General features: G+C 45.5%; 1 protein-coding gene across 1 annotated transcript; it reads left to right on the forward strand.

Moving 5' to 3' along the window:
• The first annotated feature begins 11,884 nt into the window (after positions 1–11,884).
• Positions 11,885–13,801, forward strand: LOC106604012 (trophoblast glycoprotein-like). The gene has a single exon (XM_014198341.2). The coding sequence runs from the start codon at positions 12,224–12,226 to the stop codon at positions 13,292–13,294; it is 1,071 nt and encodes a 356-aa protein (XP_014053816.2). The 5' UTR covers positions 11,885–12,223; the 3' UTR covers positions 13,295–13,801.
• Positions 13,802–15,518: the final 1,717 nt, after the last annotated feature.

Below are 15,518 nucleotides of genomic sequence, written 5' to 3' on the forward strand. Positions count from 1 at the left end.
ATCCTGCTCTCGCATAGTGAAGGTCAGACATCTTGAGGTTGCAGAGGTTTCACTAATAGAAACATACTGAATATATTCCAGTCAACATGGAAAGTAGTAACTCCCATTGGTTCTCCCACTTGTCTGTTTCCCCACCTCATATTTATTTTTACTGTCTAAAGAAATTGTTACAACACCTAAAAATATATGACAAAATAACAGCAGCTGCAGCATACAGAGACATACATGCTCTTACAGTCTAAAGATAAAACTGTGGAGCCTTTATGGAGCGTCGTTGAAAGACAGAATTGTCAGGGATGGAGGGAAGGGTTATGTAGAGTCGTTGAAAGACAGAATTGTCAGGGATGGAGGGTAGGATTATGGAGAGTCGTTGAAAGACAGAATTGTCAGGGATGGAGGGAAGGGTTATGTAGAGTCGTTGAAAGACAGAATTGTCAGGGATGGAGGGAAGGGTTATGTAGAGTCGTTGAAAGACAGAATTGTCAGGGATGGAGGGAAGGATTATGTAGAGTCGTTGAAAGACAGAATTGTCAGGGATGGAGGGAAGGGTTATGTAGAGTCGTTGAAAGACAGAATTGTCAGGGATGGAGGGAAGGATTATGTAGAGTCGTTGAAGGACAGAATTGTCAGGGATGGAGGGAAGGGTTATGTAGAGTCGTTGAAAGACAGAATTGTCAGGGATGGAGGGAAGGGTTATGTAGAGTCGTTGAAAGACAGAATTGTCAGGGATGGAGGGAAGGGTTATGTAGAGTCGTTGAAAGACAGAATTGTCAGGGATGGAGGGAAGGGTTATGTAGAGTCGTTGAAAGACAGAATTGTCAGGGATGGAGGGTAGGATTATGGAGAGTCGTTGAAAGACAGAATTGTCAGGGATGGAGGGAAGGGTTATGTAGAGTCGTTGAAAGACAGAATTGTCAGGGATGGAGGGAAGGGTTATGTAGAGTCGTTGAAAGACAGAATTGTCAGGGATGGAGGGAAGGATTATGTAGAGTCGTTGAAAGACAGAATTGTCAGGGATGGAGGGAAGGGTTATGTAGAGTCGTTGAAAGACAGAATTGTCAGGGATGGAGGGAAGGATTATGTAGAGTCGTTGAAGGACAGAATTGTCAGGGATGGAGGGAAGGGTTATGTAGAGTCGTTGAAAGACAGAATTGTCAGGGATGGAGGGAAGGGTTATGTAGAGTCGTTGAAGGACAGAATTGTCAGGGATGGAGGGTAGGATTATGGAGAGTCGTTGAAAGACAGAATTGTCAGGGATGGAGGGAAGGATTATGGAGAGTCGTTGAAGGAGAGAATTGTCAGGGATTTAGGGAAGGGTTATGTAGAGTCGTTGAAGGAGAGAATTGTCAGGGATGGAGGGAAGGGTTATGTAGAGTCGTTGAAAGACAGAATTGTCAGGGATGGAGGGAAGGGTTATGTAGAGTCGTTGAAAGACAGAATTGTCAGGGATGGAGGGAAGGATTATGTAGAGTCGTTGAAGGACAGAATTGTCAGGGATGGAGGGAAGGGTTATGTAGAGTCGTTGAAAGACAGAATTGTCAGGGATGGAGGGAAGGGTTATGTAGAGTCGTTGAAGGACAGAATTGTCAGGGATGGAGGGTAGGATTATGGAGAGTCGTTGAAAGACAGAATTGTCAGGGATGGAGGGAAGGATTATGGAGAGTCGTTGAAGGAGAGAATTGTCAGGGATTTAGGGAAGGGTTATGTAGAGTCGTTGAAGGAGAGAATTGTCAGGGATGGAGGGAAGGGTTATGTAGAGTCGTTGAAAGACAGAATTGTCAGGGATGGAGGGAAGGGTTATGTAGAGTCGTTGAAAGACAGAATTGTCATGGATGGAGGGAAGGGTTATGTAGAGTCGTTGAAAGGCAGAATTGTCAGGGATGGAGGGAAGGGTTATGGAGAGTCGTTGAAAGACAGACGTGTGTGTCTACGGTGTCATAAAGAGCGATGTTAATGTTTCAGAATGGCCAGTTTATGTTGAGTCATTTAGCCGTTAGTTCTAATCTCTCTCTCTATATATATGCTGATATATATACTTTATATCATCTGTCTGTCTGTCTGTCTGTCTGTCTGTCTGTCTGTCTGTCTGTCTGTCTGTCTGTCTGTCTGTCTGTCTGTCTGTCTGTCTGTCTGTCTGTCTGTCTGTCTGTCTGTCTGTCTGTCTGTCTGTCTGTCTGTCTGTCTGTGTGTGTGTGTGTGTGTGTGTGTGTGTGTGTGTGTGTGTGTGTGTGTGTCTGTGTCTGTGTGTCTGTGTGTGTGTGTGTCTGTGTCTGTGTGTCTGTGTGTGTGTGTGTGTGTGTGTGTGTGTGTGTGTGGGGGGGGGGGCTCTGAGTGTTAGATGGTGACTCAGCATTCTCCAGTGTATCACTCATTCCACAGCCCAGAGGGGGGAAGAGTCAGATGACTGTTATAAAACGTAGCAGTGGGGAGGGGGTTAGGGGTGGGGAGGGGGTTAGGGGTGGGGAGGGGGTTAGGGGGTGGGGAGTAGCGCTGCCAGGGAATGGAGCAACAAATAACTGAGATCTGCAGTTCCAAGGTTCTCAATACACACACACACACACACACACACACACACACACACACACACACACACACACACACACACACACACACACACACACACACACACACACACATGCTCATACTCTCTCGCTCTGCCCCCCCACCCACACACACACACACACACACACACACACACACACACACACACACACACACACACACACACACACACACACACACACACACAACGCTCATACTCTCTCGCTCTGCCCCCCCCACCCACACACACCACACACACACACACACACACACACACACACACACACACACACATGCGTTCTGTCAGTAATGAGGGAAATGACAAATGAGAGCCTTGTATTGCTAGGATGATGGGCAGCTGATCACATATATACACACCAGCTAGGTGATGAGGATGGGCAGCCTTGGGTAACTCAATTACATGGTTCAATGTCAACCGTTAGGTCACGAGCCAAGCCAAGCGGAGCGCCATTAACACACAGACACACACACAGAGACACACACAGACACAGACAGAGACACACACAGACACAGACACAGAACACACAGAGACACACACAGACACACACAAACACCGTGACAATGTTCCAGCATAAAGCTCTGATTACCAGCAGCCACTAAATCTACTGTCTCCTGGCCAAGGCAGATAGAGGGGAGAACCCTGGAAACCATCTGGAGCCTGGGTCCTGGGGGGAGAGGAGGAGGAGCAGAGCAGCACTTAGAGCCTGGGTCCTGGGGGGAGAGGAGGAGGAGCAGAGCAGCACTTAGAGCCTGGGTCCTGGGGGGAGAGGAGGAGGAGCAGAGCAGCACTTAGAGCCTGGGTCCTGGGGGGAGAGGAGGAGGAGCAGAGCAGCACTTAGAGCCAGGGTCCTGGGGGGGAGAGGAGGAGGAGGAGCAGAGCAGCACTTAGAGCTGGGGTCCTGGGGGGGAGAGGAGGAGGAGAGCAGCACTTAGAGCCTGGGTCCTGGGGGAGAGGAGGAGGAGGAGCAGAGCAGCACTTAGAGCCAGGGTCCTGGGGGGAGAGGAGGAGGAGGAGCAGAGCAGCACTTAGAGCTGGGGTCCTGGGGGGAGAGGAGGAGGAGAGTAGCACTTAGAGCTGAGGTCCTGGGGGAGAGGAGGAGGAGAGTAGCACTTAGAGCCTGGGTCCTGGGGGGAGAGGAGGAGGAGCAGAGCAGCACTTAGAGCCAGGGGTCCTGGGGGGAGAGGAGGAGCAGAGCAGAGCAGCACTTAGAGCCTGGGTCCTGGGGGGAGAGGAGGAGGAGCACAGCAGCACTTAGAGCCTGGGTCCTGGGGGGAGAGGAGGAACAGAGCAGCACTTAGAGCCTGGGTCCTGGGGGAGAGGAGGAGGAGCAGAGCAGCACTTAGAGCCTGGGTCCTGGGGGGAGAGGAGGAACAGAGCAGCACTTAGAGCCTGGGTCCTGGGGGGAGAGGAGGAGGAGCAGAGCAGCACTTAGAGCCTGGGTCCTGGGGGGAGAGGAGGAGGAGCAGAGCAGCACTTAGAGCCTGGGTCCTGGGGGGAGAGGAGGAGGAGCAGAGCAGCACTTAGAGCTGGGGTCCTGGGGGGAGAGGAGAAGGAGCAGAGCAACACTTAGAGCCAGGGGTCCTGGGGGGAGAGGAGGAGGAGCAGAGCAGCACTTAGAGCCAGGGTCCTGGGGGGAGAGGAGGAGGAGCAGAGCAGATGTCCTACTGTGATTGGCCCTCTCAGACACTCGGGGGGTCATATAGGGTCATCTAATAACCATCTTGGAAAACAAACCTGCTGTTAATCTTCAGAGAGAGAGAGACAGAGAGCAACATCTCTCTGATTCAGAGGGGTTGGGTTAAATGTACAAGACATATTTCGGTTGAAGGCATTCAGTTGTGTAACTGACTATATATCCCATTTTCTAATTATACAGTTGTCTAGATAGATAAATACTAGATAGGTTAAGTCAGTCTCTTCAATGGCTGATTCAGTGTTTATTGCATGAGGTCACTGGACTCTCTCTGCCTGCCAACATGTTCTGGTAAGACTGACAGGCAATAACTCACTGTGCTGTAATACTACTGACAACACTTATCACAAAGACCAACACTAACAGACCCACTTAGAGTGAGGGAGTGAGGGAGGGAGGGGAGAGAGAGAGAGAGAGAGAGAGAGAGAGAGAGACAGAGACAGAGAGAGAGAGACAGAGACAGAGAGAGAGGAGAGAGAGAGAGAGAGACAGAGAGAGAGAGAGAGAGAGAGAGAGAGAGAGAGAGAGAGAGAGAGAGAGAGAGAGAGAGAGAGAGAGAGAGAGAGAGAGAGAGAGAGAGAGAGAGAGAGACAGAGACAGAGAGAGAGAGAGAGAGAGAGAGAGCAGAGAGAGAGAGAGAGAGAGGAGAGAGAGAGAGACAGAGAGAGACAGAGAGAGAGAGAGAGAGAGAGAGAGAGAGAGAGAGAGGGAGAGAGAGAGAGACAGAGAGAGAGAGAGGAGAGAGAGAGAGACAAAGAGAGAGACAGAGAGAGAGACAGAGAGAGAGAGGAGAGAGAGAGAGAGACAGAGAGTGAGAGACAGAGAGGAGAGAGACAGAGAGAGAGAGAGGAGAGAGAGAGAGACAGAGAGAGACAGAGAGAGACAGAGAGACAGAGAGAGAGACAAAGAGAGAGACAGAGAGAGAGAGAGAGAGAGAGAGTGTTTGTGAACTGGGGAGTTGTAATCTAGGAGACAAATACGAGAGACAGAAGTGACACATGATTCGGCAGCTGTGGGGATAGAAACTCATTCATTAACGGTCACGCATGCAAACAAACACAGTGTGAACACACACACACACAGGAAGGTCCTCCTTGGGGGCAGGGGTGGACTGGGACAAAAATTCAGCCCTGACATTTTGGTCACATCAGCCCACATCACTATGTGTACAGCCCCCAGTGACCCCCCAGTGACCTCCCAGTGACCCCCCAGTGACCCCCCATTGACCCCCCAGTGACCCCCCAGTGACCGGTGAAACATAGTCCTCCTCCTTTTTTAACCAGCTCATGTTTAAGACAAATACAACATGTAAAAACATCACTGGAGATACAACTCACCACTATAACTGGGCCTCTGTTGTCTCAACTCACCACTATAACTGGGCCTCTGTTGTCTCAACTCACCACTATAACTGGGCCTCTGTATAACTGGGCCTCTGTTGCCTCAACTCACCACTATAACTGGGCCTCTGTATAACTGGGCCTCTGTTGCCTCAACTCACCATTATAACTGGGCCTCTGTATAACTGGGCCTCTGTTGCATCAACTCACCACTATAAATGGGCCTCTGTTGTCTCAACTCACCATTATAACTGGGCCTCTGTATAACTGGGCCTCTGTTGTCTCAACTCACCACTGTAACTGGGCCTCTGTATAACTGGGCCTCTGTTGTCTCAACTCACCATTATAACTGGGCCTCTGTATAACTGGGCCTCTGTTGTCTCAACTCACCACTATAACTGGGCCTCTGTGGGTCTCAACTCACCACCATAACCTTGCCTCTGTATAACTGGGCCTCTGTTGTCTCAACTCACCACTATAACTGGGCCTCTGTATAACTGGGCCTCTGTTGTCTCAACTCACCACTATAACTGGGCCTCTGTCTGCTCAACTCACCATTATAACTGGGCCTCTGTATAACTGGGCTTCTGTTACCTCAACTCACCACTATAACTGGGCCTCTGTTACCTCAACTCACCACTATAACTGGGCCTCTGTATAACTGGGCCTCTGTTACCTCAACTCACCACTATAACTGGGCCTCTGTTGTCTCAACTCACCACTATAACTGGGCCTCTGTATAACTGGGCCTCTGTATAACTGGGCCTCTGTATAACTGGGCCTCTGTTGTCTCAACTCACCATTATAACTGGGCCTCTGTATAACTGGGCCTCTGTATAACTGGGCCTCTGTATAACTGGTCCTCTGTATATCTGGGCCTCTGTATAACTGGGCCTCTGTATAATTGGGCCTCTGTTGACTCCCTGATGTGCAGTCTGTCTCTCCATTTGTCACTCAAATCTATAAAGTATATTTAGCACACACTTTAGATTAGAAGCTGCAAAAAAGACTAACGATTAGTAAATGGTTTATTAATGTGGGAGTAATGATTAATAAATGGTGAACACACAATTTATAAATGCCTTAGAAATTGGTTTATTACAGAAACGTAAGATAAAATGTCACCCATCCTAGTTGTGAATGAATAAACACATATATTAGACGAATAAGAAAATCACTGAATAAATCCCTTATAGATCACCATTGGCTTATATAATACCTTATAACAGCCTAAGCACATTTGTCTAATTAGTCCCTGTCATGTGTCCCGTCCACTTAACTATTTAAATATGAGGCTGCATATAATTCAATAGAGGAAAAGAGAGAGAGAGAGAGAAGGGAGAGAGAGAGAGAGAGAGAGAGAGAGAGAGAAGGAGAGTGAGAGAGAGAGAGAGAGAGAAGGAGAGTGAGACACTGCCAGTTCCTTAATGTTTTGCCTGTATAATACCGCCAATGGCTACATTAAAGAACTCTATCTCTATTTTATTCTATTGAATTCAATACAAAACAATTTTGTGTCTGTGATAAAAGGATTTATATGTCTGAGGTTTTGACTAAAATATTCCACTCTGAAACCATATAACTGTGTGAAATGTATTAGAATTATAAGGCTATAATAATGTGTTGAAGACTATAATAATGTGTTAAAGACTATAATCCAATACTGTGTGTGAGTAGACTTTTTAAAACTAGGACACTGTTACTATTTCAAAATGAGCAGGGTAGAGTTGAAAAGACGACGTTGTGAATAGGAACAGGAAATGGGGCCTAAGTTAGGGAGGGGAACAACTGCCCGAAAATGGCTAGGCTGGCGAAAGATTAGGAGAGAGGTGGTCTGGATACTATGGAAAAATACAGCCGCCTAAAGCGGGGTGGATTTTTTAATTTTTTAATGGAATATCTACATAGGCGTACAGAGGCCCATTATCAGCAACCATCACTCCTTTGTTCCAATGGCACGTTGTGTTAGCTAATCCAAGTTTATCATTTTAAAAGGCTAATTGATCATTAGAAAACCCTTTTACAATTATGTTAGCACAGCTGAAAACTGTTGTTCTGATTAAAGAAGCAATAAAACTGGCCTTCTTTAGACTGGTTGAGTATCTGGAGCATCAGCATTTGTGGGTTTGATTACAGGCTCAAAATGGCCAGAAACAAAGAACTTTCCTCTGAAACTTGTCAGTCTATTCTTGTTCTGAGAAATGAAAGCTATTCCATGCTAGAAATTGCCAAGAAACAGAAGATCTCGTACAACGCTGTGTACTACTCCCTTCACAGAACAGCGCAAACTGGCCCTAACCAGGATAGAAAGAGGAGTGGGAGGCCCCGGTGCACAACTGAGCAAGAGGACAAGTACATTAGAGTGTCTAGTTTGAGAAACAGACGCCTCACAAGTCCTCAACTGGCAGCTTTATTAAATAGTACCCGCAAAACACCAGTCTCAACATCAACAGTGAATAGGCGAACTCTGGGATGCTGGCCTTCTAGGCAGAGTTGCAAAGAAAAAGCCATATCTCAGACTGGCCAATAAAAATAAAAGATTAAGAACACAGACACTGGACAGAGGGAACTCTGAGTGTGCAACGCTGTCATCAAGGCAAAAGGGTAGCTACTTTGAAGATTGTAAAGTATAAAATGTATTTAACACTTTTTTGGGGGGGTTACTACAAGATTCCATATGTGTTATTTCATCGTTTCGATTTCATCACTATTATTCTACAATGTAGAAAATAGTAAAAAAATATATATATTTAAAACCTTGAATTGGTAGGTGTGTCCAAAACGTTTGACTGGTAGTGTATATTAAACAGAAAATACGTGTATCTTATTCAATATGATTTTAAAGGCTAAACTGATCTCAGATCAGCACTCATACAATAAGACAACATTTTTTACATTTTAGTCATTTAGCAGACGCTCTTATCCAGAGCGACTTACAGTACAGAATGCATACAGGGAAGACAAGGGGAACATAGTTGATATACGCCTGTTATAGATCATCCATTAAGGCCTGTTATAGATCATCCATTAAGGCCTGTTATAGATCATCCATTCAGGCCTGTTATAGATCATCCATTAAGGCCTGTTATAGATCATCCATTTAAGGCCTGTTATAGATCATCCATTAAGGCCTGTTATAGATCATCCATTAAGGCCTGTTATAGATCATCCATTCAGGCCTGTTATTGATCATCCATTCAGGCCTGTTATAGATCATCCATTCAGGCCTGTTATAGATCATCCATTAAGGCCTGTTATAGATCATCCATTCAGGCCTGTTATAGATCATCCATTTAAGGCCTGTTATAGATCATCCATTCAGGCCTGTTATAGATCATCCATTTAAGGCCTGTTATTGATCATCCATTCAGGCCTGTTATAGATCATCCATTTAAGGCCTGTTATAGATCATCCATTTAAGGCCTGTTATTGATCATCCATTCAGGCCTGTTATAGATCATCCATTTAAGGCCTGTTATTGATCATCCATTCAGGCCTGTTATTGATCATCCATTCAGGCCTGTTATTGATCATCCATTCAGGCCTGTTATAGATCATCCATTTAAGGCCTGTTATAGATCATCCATTCAGGCCTGTTATAGATCATCCATTTAAGGCCTGTTATTGATCATCCATTCAGGCCTGTTATAGATCATCCATTTAAGGCCTGTTATAGATCATCCATTTAAGGCCTGTTATTGATCATCCATTCAGGCCTGTTATAGATCATCCATTCAGGCCTGTTATTGATCATCCATTCAGGCCTGTTATAGATCATCCATTCAGGCCTGTTATAGATCATCCATTCAGGCCTGTTATTGATCATCCATTCAGGCCTGTTATAGATCATCCATTCAGGCCTGTTATTGATCATCCATTCAGGCCTGTTATAGATCATCCATTAAGGCCTGTTATTGATCATCCATTCAGGCCTGTTATAGATCATCCATTCAGGCCTGTTATTGATCATCCATTCAGGCCTGTTATAGATCATCCATTCAGGCCTGTTATTGATCATCCATTCAGGCCTGTTATTGATCATCCATTCAGGCCTGTTATAGATCATCCATTAAGGCCTGTTATAGATCATCCATTCAGGCCTGTTATAGATCATCCATTTAAGGCCTGTTATAGATCATCCATTCAGGCCTGTTATAGATCATCCATTTAAGGCCTGTTATTGATCATCCATTCAGGCCTGTTATAGATAATCCATTTAAGGCCTGTTATAGATCATCCATTCAGGCCTGTTATAGATCATCCATTTAAGGCCTGTTATTGATCATCCATTCAGGCCTGTTATTGATCATCCATTCAGGCCTGTTATAGATCATCCATTTAAGGCCTGTTATTGATCATCCATTCAGGCCTGTTATAGATCATCCATTCAGGCCTGTTATAGATCATCCATTCAGGCCTGTTATTGATCATCCATTCAGGCCTGTTATTGATCATCCATTCAGGCCTGTTATAGATCATCCATTTAAGGCCTGTTATAGATCATCCATTTAAGGCCTGTTATTGATCATCCATTCAGGCCTGTTATTGATCATCCATTCAGGCCTGTTATTGATCATCCATTCAGGCCTGTTATTGATCATCCATTCAGGCCTGTTATAGATCATCCATTTAAGGCCTGTTATAGATAATCCATTTAAGGCCTGTTATAGATCATCCATTCAGGCCTGTTATAGATCATCCATTAAGGCCTGTTATAGATCATCCATTCAGGCCTGTTATTGATCATCCATTCAGGCCTGTTATAGATCATCCATTCAGGCCTGTTATTGATCATCCATTCAGGCCTGTTATAGATCATCCATTCAGGCCTGTTATAGATCATCCATTCAGGCCTGTTATTGATCATCCATTCAGGCCTTTAATGAATCTAACACGTGACAGTTTCAACTCACCTTTCTTTTTCTGAAGATATATCTGACATTAAATCATCTGTTAATAAAATAACATGGGTAATCTATAGTAGTAGAAAATAGGCGAATACGCATATAGATAATCAATAGACTGTTGCCATGGCGATGACCTGGAGTTGACCCCAGCAACCTAGCCCTATAGCCAAAAAAAGAAATATAAACACATTATCCAGTATTCATGGCCAACACATCCCCTCTATACCAAGCGGTAGGCTATGACAGTTGGGACATTGTGACAACAGTCATATAATGGCTAATCACTTTTCAATTGAACAGCTGAGGGCTCTGCAAAGCAATGGTATAACTACTAGGCCTACACTGTAGCAGCAACTGACTGGCATTTGACAGAAAGACAGTAGACTAGAATCTGTAGTAGTAGGCTAGTAGGTTAATTAATGGTAACAGGCTAGTAGGTTGATGGTAATAGGCTAGTAAGCTAATGGTAATAAGCTAGTAAGCTAATGGTAATAGGCTAGTAAGCTAATGGTAACAGGCTAGTAAGCTAATGGTAACAGGCTAGTAAGCTAATGGTAACAGGCTAGTAAGCTAATGGTAACAGGCTAGTAAGCTAATGGTAACAGGCTAGTAAGCTAATGGTAATAGGCTAGTAAGCTAATGGTAACAGGCTAGTAAGCTAATGGTAACAGGCTAGTAAGCTAATGGTAACAGGCTAGTAAGCTAATGGTAATAGGCTAGTAAGCTAATGGTAACAGGCTAGTAAGCTAATGGTAACAGGCTAGTAAGCTAATGGTAATAGGCTAGTAAGCTAATGGTAACAGGCTAGTAAGCTAATGGTAATAGGCTAGTAAGCTAATGGTAACAGGCTAGTAAGCTAATGGTAATAGGCTAGGAAGCTAATGGTAATAGGCTAGTAAGCTAATGGTAACAGGCTAGTAAGCTAATGGTAACAGGCTAGTAAGCTAGGAGTGTAGGTTGAAGTTGGTAGCACTCTAATGGTTGTATTTAATTAGGGTGTCTAGCCAGGACCGGTGTCAACTGTCAAGTCTCCTCTTCTGTTCTGGTAACCTGAAAACAAGACTTCACTGCTTCTCTCTCACACACACTTTGTTCCATCGGCTCAGTTGAAGTGGTTAGAGGTGTTCTCTCCATCACTAATTGAGATGGAAGAGAGAAGAGAACAGGGAAGTCTGTCTGTCTGCCTGTCATTCAGTCAGTTCTGTGGATCGTGTCCTCTTCACATGCTGGTACTGTGAGAGTGTGTGAGAGTGCTACGCGGATCTCTCCTCAGTCTGACTCACTCACACTCACTCACTAAACGAGACGTCAAAAACACCTCAGAGAGAGAGAGAGAGAGAGAGAGAGGGGGTGGAGAGATGAGAGAGAGAATAAGCTGCTGTCCACACACCCTAACCCGCAGCATTTTCCCTCTTCCACCATCTCACGTCGCAGCTCTGCCAATATTCTACTGTACTCATACCTTCACCTCACTGCGCGTCAACTCCGCAGGGAGAGAGACAGTCCGGACACATTTTTTGGGGGGGAGAAGAGAGAGAAGGAATGCGAGAATGAAGAAGAATAAAGACTATTGAGTGTTTTTTTTTCTTCTCTCTCTCAAGCAAACTGACCGACGAAACTACTTGACCTGTGGCCTCAGAGAGAGAGAGAGAGAGAGAGAGAGAGAGAGAGAGGGAAGTGTGTCCAGTCTCCCTCTTCGAAACGACGTTGTGCAAGAAAAATGTATTATTGTAGTGACGTTTCACGAGGTGTCCTTTCTTTTCTGAAAGGCCAGTGTTTTTGTTTATTAGCCGAGGTTGTGTTAGTGTGTTTGTTGTTTTCTTCTGTCAAAGCAGAGGAAGAGTGTCCGTTATCATGTATCTGTGTCAGAGACTCCGGGACGGTGACCTGCCGAGGTGGCGAACACACTGAGTTACCGGGTGACATACCGACGTGGGCGACCACGTTAATACTCAGGGGGAACAACATCTCAACGTTACCGGGAGGAGCGTTCTCCTCGAATAACGGGACGGAACTCGAACTAACGACCCTCTCACTGTCACATAATGGGATCATGGTAATCGAGGCTGACGCTTTCACGGGACTCCCCAGGTTGAATTTACTGGATTTAAGCCACAACCCGTTGGTGTATATTTCTGACCGGGCGTTTCACGGTCTACGAGAGCTCCGTTCTCTTCACCTGAACAACTCGCTCCTTGCTCCAGCCGTGGCGCAGCTCTCCAACGCGCTGCATGGCACCGAAACGTTACGCAACCTCCACCGGTTGGAGCTATCAAGCAATCGGTTGAAAACCATACCCATTTCACGGTTGGACGCGTTCAACCTACACACTTTAGTTCTCACCAACAACTCAATCGAGAACATTGGTAAAGAGAACATATCTAGTTTGTACCATCACAAGAGAGTGCGCATTTATTTGTCACTAAATCCTTTCAGGTGTAACTGTGAACTTGAGTCGTTCTACTTCTGGTTAAAGAACTCTTCTCAATGTGTGGACGCTGCGCGCCTCCTGTGCGCTGAGCCTGATGCCAAGAAGGGGATTCCACTGGAGCGGTTACGCGGTGAGGACGTGGATTGTCTTAATGAGAATTTAGAGGCGGTATCCTACGTGTTCCTAGGGATAGTCATGGCAATGATCGGTATTGTATTCCTCATGGTGCTTTATCTAAACCGGAGAGGCATCAAACGGTGGCTCAACAACATTCGTGATGCGTGCCGCGACCAGATGGAAGTGTACCATTACCGGTACGAACAGGACTCTGATCCCAGGCTGGCTAACGTCGCCGTTTAATGTTTAACGTCCACTCCCTCAATTTATGCCATTATCAACCGTTGTTTTTATGTACAGAGTAAACTGTTTCATGAACGGAAGAGCAATTAGTATCCGTTTGTTCTCAACTTATATTATTAACTGTATTTGTTTATAATATGTAGCCGATGATTTGGAAAGCAACAGACTTCGTTGTCCAATATAGGGACAAACAAAAAAAAGAGATGAATATGGACCTTTATTGTAAATATCTGTGAATTATACATTTCTGTAAATATACCCATGTACAACAACACATAATGAAAACATGCTTATCTTCTATCATAGAGACATGAGAAAACATAAGACTTGTTCAAATATAGATGTACAGCAGGCCGGTTTAGTTGAGTGACTATAGTTTCGACAACAGAATAAATAGTTTGAGTTCCTTCTACAGATTATTCTAAACGACTGTATCAGTATGTAAGTACATGTATAAACTGTAATTACAGTAGAAAATGTATCTATTAATAAAACAATTGAGAATTATCAATGGGATGTATGTATGTTGAGCAACCAGGACACCCGTGATACAAGTCAATATTTAACGTCCATCCATGTTTGGGGATGTCGGGAGATGACGTGGAAACCTTTTGTGTCAAAGGTTGCATGTTCGAATCCACTAATATAAAGTTTTAATTTGAACTTAACCATTCAGAGTTAATGCCTAACCTTAACCATTCAGAGTTAATGCCTAACCTTAACCATTCAGAGTTAATGCCTAACCTTAACCATTCAGAGTTAATGCCTAACCTTAACCTTAAACAACTTTGAAATTTGAGGTTTGAGAAACATGGATGAATTCTAATTCTGACGAGAGACTGTGAGAGCTGGTTGATGCGAGACAGCATGGCTCTTTAACTTCTGTCCCAGATTATTTTCCCTCGTATGCATCAATAACTAATGAGAGACACTGTCTGTGTGTGTGTGTGTGTGTGTGTGTGTCTGTGTGTGTGTGTGTGTGTGTCTGTGTGTGTGTGTGTGTGTGTGTGTGTGTGTGTGTGTGTGTGTGTGTGTGTGTGTGTGTGTGTGTGTGTGTGTGTGTGTGTGTGTGAGAGAGAGACGAAAAGGGAGAGTGAAAAAGAGATGGATTAAAGGATGTGTAATGCCAGACTGGGAGGAGGACCAATCCAGAATGGGAGGAGGACCAATCCAGACTGGAAGGAGGACCAATCCAGACTGGGAGGAGGACCAATCCAGACTGGAAGGAGGACCAATCCAGACTGGGAGGAGGACCAATCCAGACTGGGAGGAGGACCAATCCAGACTGGAAGGAGGACCAATCCAGACTGGGAGGAGGACCAATCCAGACTGGGAGGAGGACCAATCCAGACTGGGAGGAGGACCAATCCAGACTGGGAGGTGGACCAATCCAGACTGGGAGGAGGACCAATCCAGACTGGGACTGGGAGGAGGACCAATCCAGACTGGGACTGGGAGGAGGACCAATCCAGACTGGGACTGGGAGGAGGACCAATCCAGACTGGGAGGAGGACCAATCCAGACTGGGAGGTGGACCAATCCAGACTGGGAGGAGGACCAATCCAGACTGGGAGGAGGACCAATCCAGACTTGGAGGTGGACCAATCCAGACTGGGACTGGGAGGAGGACCAATCCAGACTGGGAGGAGGACCAATCGAGACTGGTACTGGGAGGAGGACCAATCCAGACTGGGAGGTGGACCAATCCAGACTGGGAGGAGGACCAATCCAGACTGGGACTGGGAGGAGGACCAATCCAGACTGGGAGGTGGACCAATCCAGACTGGGAGGAGGACCAATCCAGACTGGGAGGAGGACCAATCCAGACTTGGAGGTGGACCAATCCAGACTGGGAGGAGGACCAATCCAGACTGGGAGGAGGACCAATCCAGACTTGGAGGTGGACCAATCCAGACTTGGAGGAGGACCAATCCAGACTTGGAGGAGGACCAATCCCCAAGTGTTAAGTTGACGTCATATACTCCCATGTGTAGTGATGTCTGACAACCCTTTACCTTTGTGAACTGAAGGTAATAAGGAATCTCATGGCCATTTAATAATAAGAATCATTTCCCCAAAATGCAAAATGCAAAGGTCTTAACTTCTCAATATATTACAATAACTTTATTTTTCTCGTGAAGGAAATCCTTGTTTGGAGTGGTTCAAAGAGACAACAACATAAACATAGCAGGCTACAAACCACCAATGTAGGCTATTGTAAAAC

The sequence above is a fragment of the Salmo salar genome, chromosome ssa04 (assembly GCF_905237065.1).
Source record: "Salmo salar chromosome ssa04, Ssal_v3.1, whole genome shotgun sequence".
NCBI lineage: Eukaryota > Metazoa > Chordata > Actinopteri > Salmoniformes > Salmonidae > Salmo > Salmo salar.